This window comes from Balaenoptera borealis, assembly GCF_965194805.1.
Source record: "Balaenoptera borealis genome assembly, chromosome: 21".
Taxonomy (NCBI): Eukaryota; Metazoa; Chordata; class Mammalia; order Artiodactyla; family Balaenopteridae; genus Balaenoptera; species Balaenoptera borealis.
The window spans coordinates 19,599,805-19,613,072 of record NC_138880.1 but is presented as its reverse complement, the minus strand read 5'-3'; the positions used below and the strand labels follow the sequence as shown (position 1 = coordinate 19,613,072).

Genomic DNA, 13,268 nt, shown 5'->3' with positions numbered 1-13,268 from the left:
TTCTCAAACTATAATACACACATACAAGAGAAGAGGATCTTGTTAAAATGCAGAAAATACAGATTCTGATTCAGTAAGTCTAGGGTAAGGTCCACAATTCTGCATTTCTGTTAAGCTCCAGGTGATGTCAATACTGCTGGTTTGGGGCCCCAATTTGAGCCACAGGGTTCTATGTTCTTAGTTCTGAATTTGTCTGAGGCCAACAGGAGTTTACAAGTGACAAGTGAGTTGTTAGGGGATTTAGGGAAATAATTCTGAAACACCATGTGCATAGAAGCACAGCATTTTAAAGTTTCTATTGTATAAGACTGAAGGTTGGGCAGGCTAAATTTAATCTATACTTTAGCACTATTATGGATTTAGGCACATTTTGACTGTGTGGAAACTATACTGAACCAAGAAATATTTTATAAAAAGGCCACAGGTCATTTACTAATGTAGTTGAAAAAGGAGAAGAGATATCATTTAGTAATATAATCAAATTAGGTGTATCAATATCAGATAATATTGTTCAGTATAAATGTGTATTGAATGAATTGCAAGTCTGAGGTATAAAGCAGGAAAAACTTTAAAAAACTATTTTGACTATCAGCTACCTTAGGAAAATTCAATTTTTTAAAGGAACTTTTCACTGGTATGTCAACAGAATGAAAAACATTACATCAGAAAACACTTTTTTTTTTCTTTTACATCAACGCAGTTAATTCATGCTGCAATTGGGTTTTTATGACCACTACTGTCATATATTCAAATGTAATAAAATCAAGTTTCTGTGAGATATTAAACGTCAATGATGTTATTTTATCACCCATTTACCAACTGTTTATTTAGAACCTACTATGCGTCTGGCACTGCAAAGGGTTGAGAATAATGATGAACAAACACAACACTGATCTTGTCAAAATACTGGGAAATCTACTGGATTTACACACAAAGTTACGTTACTATGTAAGCTTATAAAATATTTAACACAGATAACCTCACAAACAATGGTAATTATAACTAATTCAACGTACTAAAAAAAATCCTGTGAAACTCTGTATGCTTTACAGAACTATGTTCTGTAAAATACTTTGCTTGTGGTATTAGCTAATGATTCGTATTTATATAATCAGTTATATTTTAAGAATTAGTTCCAGAAATTTACACTGTATTCGCTAATTAACCAAATGAAGAACATTAAATTTTCACTATCCTAACCATAGTTACAATCAATCTGATCTACTATACCATCATATAGAGTCATCTAAAACCAAAACACTGGCCAACTGGCACACAGAATCACATGGCTATTCATCAAAACCAAAACCAAATAAAATAAAAACCAGATATCCATGAACTACTTCGACACAATTTTGTTTTAGGTGCTGCTCTCTTGCTAGGTCACAGTTTTATAAGTAGAGAGTTACCTTGATAACTTCAATGTTCAATTCTTCATATATTTTTTTTAATTTTAAAAAATTTTATTGAAGTACAGTTGATTTACAATGTTGTATTAATTTCTGCTGTACAGCAAAGTGATTCAGTTATACATATAAACATATATTCTTCTTCATATTCTTTTCCATTATGGTTTATCAAGGATATTGAATATAGTTCCCTGTGCTATACAGTAGGACCTTGTTGTTTATCTATCCTATATATAATAGTTTGCAACTGCTAATCCCAAACTCCCAATCCTTTCCTCTTCCACCCCCCTCCCCCTTGACAACCACAAGTCCAATTCTTCATATTGCTTATTGTAACAGTACACATAGTTGTTTGATTTGTTAAGATGTTTATGGCTCTGTTCCAAAGGGGCTCCTTATTGTAGCTTTTTATTGACTGCAGCCTTATAAATAGATTTAGCTTTAAGGAAACTGATTTGGAACTATAGGTTTAAAAAAATTACGGGTTAAAGAAAATGACTTGGAACACCTAGTATTTTAAGGGTGACACATGCTCTAGGGTCCTACTGTGACCAAAAATAGGGGTAGCAGAGATTTGTGCTAACAAGATATAATTATCTTGTATTTAGACCCAGTGAGGTTCAACTAATGGGTGGTCAAGAGTAAGACCACTGGATATCCTGAGGGAAAGAAAAAAATAAAAATAAAAAATTGCATGATCCTATGAAATGACACTTGTCATATAAAGTTCAATATTTTAGGATCAATCTTTGCTATTTAATGCATTACTATAAAAATGAATTTTGTTCATCAACTTATAGTTTATCAAGTTAACCTAAGTACTAGCTAACATTCAAGCTAAATCCATGTCCAGAGGTCTCCAGCATGACTGATGCAATCCCAAGGGTCAGCTAAGACATCTTCTATTTGAGTCATTCAAAAGTAAATGTTGGGACTTCCCTGGTGGTGCGGTGGTTGAGAATCCGCCTGCCAATGCAGGGGACCTGGGTTCGAGCCCCGGTCCGGAAGGATCCCACATGCTGCGGAGCAACTAGGCCCGTGCGCCACAACTGCTGAGCCTGCACTCGAGAGCCCGCGAGTCACAACTACTGAGCCCGCGTGCCACAACTACCGTAGCCCGTGCCCCTGGAGCCCCTGCTCCACAATGGGGGGGCCACCACAGTGAGAAGCCCATGCACCGCAACAAAGAGTGGCCCCCTCTCGCTGCAAACTGGAGAAAGTCCGTGCACAGAAACAAAGACCCAACGCAGCCAAAAATAAATAAATAAATTTATTTTAAAAAAAAAAAAAAGTATATGTTTATGGAAACTATTTGCCCTAAGAGAGCTAGAGAACTGTTGAAAATATAAAACATAACAATAAAGGAAAAGCTTTTCTTACTTCCGTAAAGTATGAGTAAATTTTGTTAGAAGAGTTAATTCTCATTCTCCATGGTCAGTGCAGGATTGCTCATACCTTCAAGAAAGAACATTAAGTTAGCAATTTTTGTTGTTGCTTTTGAACAAATAGGCAGAGACTTGTTTATTCAGTCATGAATCCTGCCACTGTTTTTCCAAAGGTGACCTGTATGTAGTATGGGTATTTAGAAGATGTTATATAGAACACACACACACACATACAATACAGTCGGCCACAACCGGTGTCACAAAAAAAGCACTTTAAAAACAGTTAAATATATACACCTGAAGAACTAGGGGTGTGAATAAAATAATGTAAGAAACATTGAGCCTGGCACTTCTCACACTACCTTAAATCACTGTTTTCTAATTCTTCATCTACCTACCTCATTCTTGTCAAACTAAACTTTGAGCCCTTTCTCATCTCACCATTTTCATATTTCTCTTCCTTCTTTTACACCATCCTTTAAACTTTAAATAATTTCTCAATTCATCTATCACAGTAACAGAAAATTAATCTATGTCTCCAAATTAACAGCACACAGAAACCAGAAAATCACTTCTACATTAATGTAGAACTATAAAGTGAAATATGAATCTCTTCTGAAAGAGAGTTCTTTGTCTTTCTACCCCCCAAATATACATCACTTCTTTGTCTCTAAGGAAACTGAGGGATTCAAAAGGCAAACAGGTGTCATCAATTTTGTTTAGGTAATACCTAGTCCCTCCCATAGACTGAAAAATGGAATGGAATGGAATGTTTGAAGGTGGAGAAACAGACCAAATTATGAATACTCAAATCATGGGGATCTTCAGAGGGCATACACATTCCTCAAGAACAAGACTCTTTAAAGAAAGAGAGAATGTGTCTGATTATTTATTAAATAATGACTTAAGAATTTTTACTCAGGACTATCTGTTTGTTTTTCACTAAATCCCAAAGAGATTTCAAATAAACCAGGAAACACTTTAAAGTGCAGTAAGCCACAGTCAGGCAAGCACTAGGAAAAGGTTTGAAGAAAAGACTAGAAATGAAGGAGAAACATTTGAAGACTTAAATAGGTCAATTTGGAGATTTTCTGGCTAATAGTGCCTTAATAGAGCATGCATGGTTTTGCACTCAGGAGACCACACATATAATATATACACATCCCTGCACATATGATCACATATGATCACATATTTTGTTTAATACTTAACAACCCTGAGAAATAAGTAGTATTTTAAAGATGAAGCTAAGTCTAAAGGAGGTTAAGTAACTTAACAAATACCACACACTGATTAGGTGCCCAAATTGGGATTTGATATCAGGTCTGTCTGCCTTCAAACACTTCCTTGTTTTTTGCCAAGAAACTATATTGACCCAAATAATCAAAAGATTAAAATCAACAATAACAAGAGAACTGTGAGTTGGATATGAAGAAATAACAGGTAGCTAAAGTTATGGCAATTCTGCAATGGCTTTACTTCGACATTTTGAAATGGATAGAAACTTTTGAGTAAAAACTACATAATTTGAGAGCCCTTTCAGTAGATACTTTTCAACCTTTTGCCTGAGCTTACTGCACTTTTTCCAATTTTTAAATAAATTATATTTTGAGTTTATCATTTTATTTAATATGCGATAATAAAGATTTGGTTCTCTAAACTGGAAAAAAGCAATGTAAATCTATTTTTCACAAAATGATTTTCTACAGCTTCCAGACATTAATCAAAGCACTTCACAAGCAGTTCTTTGAAAACAGTTCTGTATTTACAATGGTAGTCTGACTCCAAAACAAGAAAAATTCTACAGGTAATAAGAATGAAAAATTTTTACCACTTTCACCTTTTAAAAATAAAATATATCGGAATAGCCAAACAAGCATACTCTTACCAGCTTTACCTTTTCCCAGGTTTGTGCTGTTCTCCGTCCAAGATTGAGAATCAGTAAGAAGGTGGCTCTGGGACTCTCTCAATGGCTTTGCAGGAAATTGATGGTTTTCAGGACTGAATAACAATGATTATCATCATGATCATTAGGTTAACTCTTGATAGTATTAGGGTGAGCATTTTGCAAAGGATGGAACTCAACCCACTTGTGGTGCAAGATAATTGTAGGAGTTACCCAAGAGAATTTGGGGAAAACAGGAACAAGGCATTAAATCACACTGACTCACAATGAAAAAGTGTTCTTGCTTCAGTTCACTTTTCTTTCTTCTGATTACAATACAATGACAATCTCTGACTTTGGCAAATCTCCATCCTTAATATGGAGAATAGGCCACAGCCTAAGACTTTAGCAGGTAAGGGAATCTACTTAGAACTTAACAGTATTTTATTATTGATTTTACTTTTTTTTAAGTTATATTCTATGGCAGATTATACTAATTTCTCATTTATGACAGTGATATAAAGTTTGGTTTAAAAAAATTTAAGTGGCAATTTAAATAAAAATATTAAAGAAAAATATTAATTTTACAAGTGGAAAAAATATGGAAAAAAATAAATGAAGATGATGGTAGAAAGATAAGTTTGAGAAAAACTGACCTATTTATTGTTTCTAAAGTGGCCTAAGTGGTCTCGAACAAAGAATTCTCTATCTTTCTCTATAAAACCTAAACAACAAATTTGAACATTATCTTGCAGGGATGCTGAAAACATCTGACATTATTAGGTCTTAAAAATCTGATGTTTAATTTGGTAAATAAGGAGTTTAAAAGAAAGACTTTAGGTTTTAAAATTTAAGTAGACATGCCACATATGACATATTAGATGGTATCAAAAAATATACATAAAATAACATTTCACTTAGATTAAAAAAATTATTGGCACAGAAACTACTAGTGTATTTTTTTACAACACACCAAAATAGAAATTATAATAATGTTCAAAAGAAAAACCCACTTAAAATTCTTCCAAGAGTAATTTCACATATTTTAGTTGACTATAACTATTATATTTTTTAAAGGATATGCCTTTGCTCTTTAATAATCACCTTATATCTAAAATTTGAGACTATTTCAATTTTGTGCTGCTTTAACAACCCCTTATTAAAATTTTGGAAGGAAAATCTTAAAAAAGAAAAGCCTGTCTCCTATTCATATGAAATATCTCTTTTACTCTAATTCTAATTATTCCTCAGGAAAGGGACCTTAGACCAAGTAGAGCGAACTAAGTCCTGGTTTAAGGACTGCTTGGAGATCCATTACTGCTAACAGGAATCTAACAAATGGCAAGGATCCACTCATTCAGCAACACTCATTGAGTACCTGTTACATCAGTGAGTAAAGTCTTTGATCTCATGGAAATTTTGTTGTAATTGAGGAAGAAGTATAATAAATATATAGTAAGTCAGGTGGTAAGAAGAGCTCTGACAACAGTAAAAGACAGTATAAAGGGAATGGAGGGGCAGGTTACTATTATCCAAGGGTTTCCAAAGGCGGCCTCTACTGTAAAGCTACACCTGGGCAGAAAGTGAAGCGAAGGCACAGACCATTCAGATATCCAGAGGAAGAACCTTTAGGAATAGGAACTGGCAAGTACAAAGCCACTAAATAAGGAACATGCTTGGTATATTTGAGGACCAGTAAGGTCTGTGTGTCTGAGGATTGCGAGTGTCGGGAAAGTGGTACGGGGTGACATCAAGAGGTGTTGGGGAAGAGATTAGTCAGCGCAAGGTAAGGACATTCATTAGCTTTTATTCTGAGCAAGATGGAAAATCAGTGGAGGGTTCTGAGCAGGAGAGTGACACCATATGATTTACGCTTTAAGAGGATCACTCTGACATTTTAATGGAGAATAAACTGGAGGAGGGCAAACATGGAATCAGAAAGGTCAGTAACGAAGGTATTGAAATAATCCATGTGAGAAATGATGGCTTGGACCAGGAAAGCAGCCTTGGAGGTGGTAAGAAAGTATCCAGGTTATAGATATATTTGGAGGGGACATCTGACAGGATCTACATCTGTATATACAGGGTCCCTGAAAGAGAGGAATCTAGTATGACTCCCAAGTTTCTGGCCCGAGCATCTGGGAGAATGGAGGTCACTACTACTGATACATGAAAGCATGAAGAAGAATCGAGTTTTGGGTGGGGCGAGGGTATAGATGGCTTGGAATCAAGAGTTCTGCTTTGCACCTGTTCAGCTGGCAATGACTTTTAGATGTTTAGGTGGGACCACTGTGTAGACAATCAAATATACAACTCTGGAGTACACAGGAGAGACCAGCACTAGCCACAGAAAATTCATAGGGGCTAATCGGGGGAAATTACAGAATTTTGTAGAAGAGACTTTAGCTGTCAAAATCCAATCTCAACATTTAAAGGAAAGGGAAGAGAAGCCCGGAGAGGTTACTTGACCTCTTCTAGATCACCTAGCTGGATAACAGTGCCAGAACTAGGATTTCTCCCAAGGCCCACTGTATATTTAGTAGGAGAGATACTATCTCTAAAACCCAAATAGTCTTAAACTACAAAAACCTCTTAACAAGGATAAAAAACATTATTGAAAACTACTGTTAAATTTTATAAAAGCAGGAAAGCATTCTAAGTAATTTATTAAAACTAGATTTTTCTGCCCTGAGGTATTAAAAAAAAAAATTTAGCATTTAGCGCTGTAGAATTTTTAAGCCAAAACTCACAGGGCAGGACCCAGTAAGACTCTGGTGCCTTTGAATGTCCCTGTGAAACACATGAGAATGGCCTCCTCATTAACTGGTCCAGTCTGGACTGCACATAGCTCACTCTAGGGATGGAGGGGGCAAATAGGTTTCATTTCATGACAATTTAAGATGATTTTGGAATGGCTGCCAGAATCAGCACCTTGAGATGAATGCTGGGGTCACATCAGGCTCCAGTGGACAAAGTGCTGTGATCAATAAGAAACACGAACTAGATGGGGAGACTATAAGCATAGGTGCTATGAACATAGCATTCCAGCAACTAAGAAAACCTTTACAATTTAACTAATGATATTATGGGTATGCTTTTACTATTGGCTTTCATTTAAAAATTAGAGGTATGGTCACATCAAAAAAAAAAGTCTGTCTTGGGGCTTCCCTGGTGGCACAGTGGTTGAGAATCTGCCTGCCAATGCAGGGGACATGGGTTCGAGCCCTGGTCTGGGAGGATCCCACATGCCGCGGAGCAACTGGGCCCGTGAGCCACAACTACTGAGCCTGCGCGTCTGGAGCCTGTGCTCCGCAACAGGAGAGGCCGCGACGGTGAGAGGCCCGTGCACCGCGATGAAGAGTGGCCCCCGCTCGCCGCAACTAGAGAAAGCCCTCGCACAGAAACGAAGACCCAACACAGCCATAAATAAATAAATAAATAAAATTAAAAAAAAAAAAAGTCTGTCTTGAACATGTAAAAAAATGTTTCAACTTAACACTTCACGTAGAGCATTTTGAAACGTTTAGATAGTTTTGCCTTTTGGCAGTTAGTAGCCAAGTCAGAATCCAATTTCAGGTCTTCTTCAAATGCCTGATAGACTGGAACCAAAAGAGACTTCAAGCAGTAGCCAAAGTCTCCAGACAACGGATTTCCAAGACTCCTTCCTTTCTCTCTCCACAGAAATGGCTCAGATCATGCTTAGAGGTCTTTAAAGAGTACCAAGAATATGGTGCCCATTGCTAATGGGACTGTCAAGCAGATGTCTGGGATTCCATTTCATCTCCAAAGGCCTGATCCAGGCAGGGACGTTTTTTGATCTCTTTATAACAGTTACGGCCGAGAAGAAAGGCCTGGAGGGTCAGAGGGAAAGTTTACCCTGTCTGCTCACCTAATCACTAGGGGGACTAATTTGGACTTACATTTTTTTCTTTTAAGCACCACATTTTAAAAAATCATAATTTATTTCAGTTAACAAAAATGTATAGAGAGTTAACACCTGTTTACTGACCACCCAGATTAATAACAGAATTTTATAATTATGACTGAAGCTCCCTAGGTACCCCTCCCCAGTCATACTTTCCTCTCACCCTCATTCCAGGTAGAAACCAGTGTAGTAAATTATCTTAAGTTCTTAAAATTCTTTTTCAAAGGAACATATGATCGAAGGATGCAAGAGGATAAAATATATTCTTTGAAAGTAATATGGACTCACTTTTTAGAAGATGAATTCAATCCTGCAGGAGTAGAGGGCTGTTCAGGGTCCTGGTTAACAAGGCAAGTTGGAAAGGAGCAGCCATCACCTAGACTAAAATTAAAATAAAAACTTACAATTATGCAGTAAAAAAGACGATCTCTGTGAGTACAACATAGTTATATTATGGACAAAACGTGTATATCACACATTGGCTTGAATGTGGTATGTTTATGGAGATGTGAGTCAACTGATTTCCACATTGATGTAATAGTGAGTCATAAAATAATACTGTAAAAAATAGGAGTTTTGGGCTTCCCTGGTGGTGCAGTGGTTGAGAATCTGCCTGCCAATGCAGGGGACACGGGTTCGAGCCCTGGTCTGGGAAGATCCCACATGCCGCGGAGCAGCTGGGCTCGTGAGCCACAACTACTGAGCCTGCGCGTCTGGAGCCTGTGCTCCGCAACAAGAGAGGCCGCAATAGTGAGAGGCCCGCGCACCGCGATGAAGAGTGGCCCCTGCTTGCCACAACTAGAGAAAGCCCTCGCACAGAAACGAAGACCCAACACAGCCATAAATAAATAAATAAAAATTAAAAAAAAAAATTTTAAATCCCTGCCCTTAAAAAAAAAAAATTAAAAAAAAAAAAATAGGAGTTTTTATGCAGAATTACAGAGTTCTTTTGTTGGATTACTTCCACTTTCCGTCTAAACCCTGAAAATTTGCACAACAAAGTACCTTGAAAAAATGGGTAGCAACCAGTACCTCTTCTCATCACCAAAAACCTGTCGCATATTTTTACTGAAACCCAAGCTGAATCCATTCTTATCTGTTCCATGTCGAAATACTGGACTTCTAAATGCCTCTAGAAAAGATGGTAGAGGAATCACATGAGTAAACAGCACATCATCTAGCAACCCCTACAGTTAGAAATGACTGAATTAAATGAAGAAACTCTGAAAACCAATGGCTAGCCTCCTGAGACTGCTTATGTGCCTATCAACAGTCCTGCAATGAAGACTGTCTATTCTTTGAAAACAAACATAAAATATGATATTATTTTAGATTTTAAGTAACCCTTTTCTTCTTGCAGCAGCACATCTGCATTGTTGAAAATTAGAAAATGCAAACAAGCAAATAAATTAAAACTTTACATCTTCTAAATCTTTATTAAATGGATGGCTGGATGGATAGAGAAAATAATTACAAATGTCCATTTTTTTAACCAAAGTGCGACTACAGATACATTCTACAACCTTTTTTCAGTTAATAAATTCCATGTTCCAATTTCATTAAAATTTTATCTCATCCAATCATAATTTTTTTTCTAGCTGATCAAAAATGTACTTTAAAGCTCTTTGTCCAAACCAGGGTCCAACACAGAGCCATACGTCATAGCTGGTTATGCCCACTCTGCATTTGGAAGCTGAGGTTCAGAGAGACCATGCGACTTGCTCAAAATAACACAAAAAATAAATGACAGAAGTGGAACTTGAACAAGGTCATCAAAGTTCTGTCTATTATGCTACATTTTCTTCTTAAATAATGCCGAGATGCAAAATCTAAAATGTTAGTTTTGGGGTGCAAATAAACATAGAAGTGTACTGATTTCTGCCCATAATTTAAAAAAGGAAAAACATAACTAGCAGAGTCATGGTACTATGAAAAATGTGATTTGCAAGATCCTTACCATTTATCAACCTAGGTTATATAGCTTTTTATGAAACATTTCAATAATTATAGGACCATACTGTCCAGAGGAAGCCCTTTCAGTGTTACAAGTTAAATCTAGACGTTTCTAGAAGTTAAAAGCTAGTAGAAAAATTTACGTTTGAAAAATAATTTAATTGCTCTACATATAATTTGAAATAAGGTACTTTGTTTAGAAATTATTATACCAATATTTTCACCCTAATAGTACTTGCTGGGATAAGATTTCACCTGAATACTAAAAATGAACATTCACTGACTATATACTACAATTAATCTTCACTGACTACTATAATAACGGAATCTCATAGCCAGTATCACACTGTTTTGATTACTATAGATTTGTTGCAAGTTTTATAAACAGGAAGAACTTAACAATTTTTTTTTGGTGGATACTGTTTTTGCTATTTGGGGCTCCTTGAAATTCCATATGAATTTGAAGATTAGCTTTTCCATTTATGCATGAAAGGCCATTGAAATTGTAATAGAAATTTCAATAATTTCCTTTGGGATCGTTCATTGATAGTATATAGAAATACAACTGATTTTTTTGCATATTGCTCACGCAACTTTGCAGATTTTATTAGCTCTAATAGTTTTTATTGTGGATTCTTTACGGTTTTCTATATATAAGATCATTTCATCCACAAAAACAATAGTTTTACGTCTTCCTTTGCAATTTGAATGCCTTAATTTCTTTTCTTGACTAATTTCTCTGGCTAGAATCCAGTACAGTGCTGAACAGCAGTAGTGAAAGAGGGAATCCTTGGCTTATTTATTTAGGGCAAAGGTTTATTTTTCACCACTGAGTATCCTATTAGCTGAGAATTTCTCATAAAGTCCTTTGTCAGGTTGTAGAAGTGCTCCATGGCACGTGGGATCTTCCTGGACCAGGGTTTGAACCCGTGTCCCCTGCATTGGCAGGCGGATTCTGAACCACTGCACCACCAGGGAAGTCCCAAGGTTACCTAATTAAACTCCTTTTTTATTTCTGCAAGGTTGGTAGTAATGTTCCCACTTTCATTTCTGATTTTCATGATTTGAGTCCTCTTTTTTGCTTTCTAGTTATAGGCCTGTCATATTTGTTGATATTTTCAATAAACTAATTATTGATTTCATTGATCTTCTGTTTTTTAGAATTCTGTTTCCATAATGTCCTGTCTAATCCTTATTATTTCCCACCTTCTTCTGGCTCTGGGTTTACTTTTTGCTCTTCTTTTCATAGTTCCTTAAGGTGTAAAGTTATTGATTTGAGGTATTTCTTTTTTAATGTAAGCATTTATAGCTATACATTTCCTGCTAAGCACTGATTTTGCTGTATCCCATGTCTACAGGGCTTCTGAACATACTGTTTTCTCTGCCTGAGATGTTCTGGCTCTTTCCGTGACTGACTTCTTAGTTTAAATATACTTTTTGCTTTTGTGAGCTCTTCCCTGACCACTCCATCTAAACAGGTTCCCTTCTACCATCCCCAGACCTTGATTCATACCTGAACATCCTGTTTGTTTCATCCTGTTTGTTTCAAAGCACTTCGCATTTTGTAATTACGTTTATGTTTGGTTATTGATTTTCTGTGCCCCTCGCTAGACTATTTTACCCTTGCTAACCACTGTATATACACAATGCTTTACACACAATGGACAGTCAAAAAATATATGGAATGAGTGAATTTGTATTTGTCCCGCAAGACAATGTGGGAAACAAGAATGATTTTACAACTTCAGGACAGGTTAGCATTTAATCATATGGCAACTTCTGATGAATATTTGGTTTTGTATTTAAAGTTCTGTTAACTACAATAATTGGATACTCACCTAATGTAGATTTATTTTTGCTGACTAGCCAACAATGATAGCCAAACAGAGAAGACAAGCTGACAGAAAACATCGCTGCAGCAAAGAATAAAAACATAATATGGAACTTGGCTTGAGTATCAGGTAGGCCATTCTATAAAGAAAGGAAGAAAATAAAATGCTTTGTCAAAGGGATAAGTATTCCCCTACTTTTGTAAGTGAGATTTTTCGCTTAAAATTCTTCTTAAATTTAGGTATGGAGAAAGATATATGGTTTTATGTTAAAACTTTGAGGAAAAAAATACATCTTCAGGTTCGAATAAATGTTTACTATAACGTGAATATATATGTATATATACATGAAAAAAAATATTAAAATTTGGGATATTTATTTTCTTTTGTATAACCAAATTCATAGAAAAATTATGATGTGTGTAAACTGTATCAGTAGGGAGCAAGATAAAGGGAGCTATAAAATATAGCTTTTAATTTACTTCCTGAAAATGTTTTGTTAACATACTCCAGATTGACAAATGCTTAAACAGTTTGATTATAATGCCAGAAAATGGAAGGTTAATTGGCACAATTTAGCTACTCTTCTCATTGATGTTTTACATCGCTACAAACAACAGCATCAACTACAAACACAAAGAACACATCCACGGTAATACTTCAAGCTACTTTAAACAACGTCGTCACAAAAAAGATCAACACTAGTTTATAACATCTGTCTAAAATAAACCTTACAATACCCATGGGATGAAAAAGGCCATCTCAAAGCGAAACCAGACTGACTCTCCTTGTTTGTATGTCCAAGGAGATCTGGAGTCCCTCTAGAATGGCAGGCTTGGGGACACTTAGTGAAGCACCAGAGCTGCTAGGACGTGTCCCCTT

The 13,268-nt window shown here is 36.0% G+C and overlaps 1 protein-coding gene across 2 annotated transcripts in view; it reads right to left on the bottom strand.

The window, feature by feature from the left end:
• ZDHHC2 (zDHHC palmitoyltransferase 2) overlaps nucleotides 1-13,268 on the bottom strand; it is a 70,355-nt gene that overhangs the window by 4,605 nt on the left and 52,482 nt on the right. Inside the window, exons 8-12 of one of the 2 annotated variants that reach the window (XM_082374813.1) lie at nucleotides 12,396-12,528; nucleotides 9,610-9,736; nucleotides 8,893-8,985; nucleotides 4,683-4,795; nucleotides 2,790-2,864 (exon numbers count right to left, since the gene is read on the bottom strand). In XM_082374813.1, the coding sequence (XP_082230939.1) occupies nucleotides 2,824-2,864; nucleotides 4,683-4,795; nucleotides 8,893-8,985; nucleotides 9,610-9,736; nucleotides 12,396-12,528 (507 nt within the window). In that variant the 3' untranslated portion in view covers nucleotides 2,790-2,823. The remainder of the gene's footprint in view (nucleotides 1-2,789; nucleotides 2,865-4,682; nucleotides 4,796-8,892; nucleotides 8,986-9,609; nucleotides 9,737-12,395; nucleotides 12,529-13,268) is intronic. The other variant, XM_082374814.1, reaches the window with a different exon arrangement.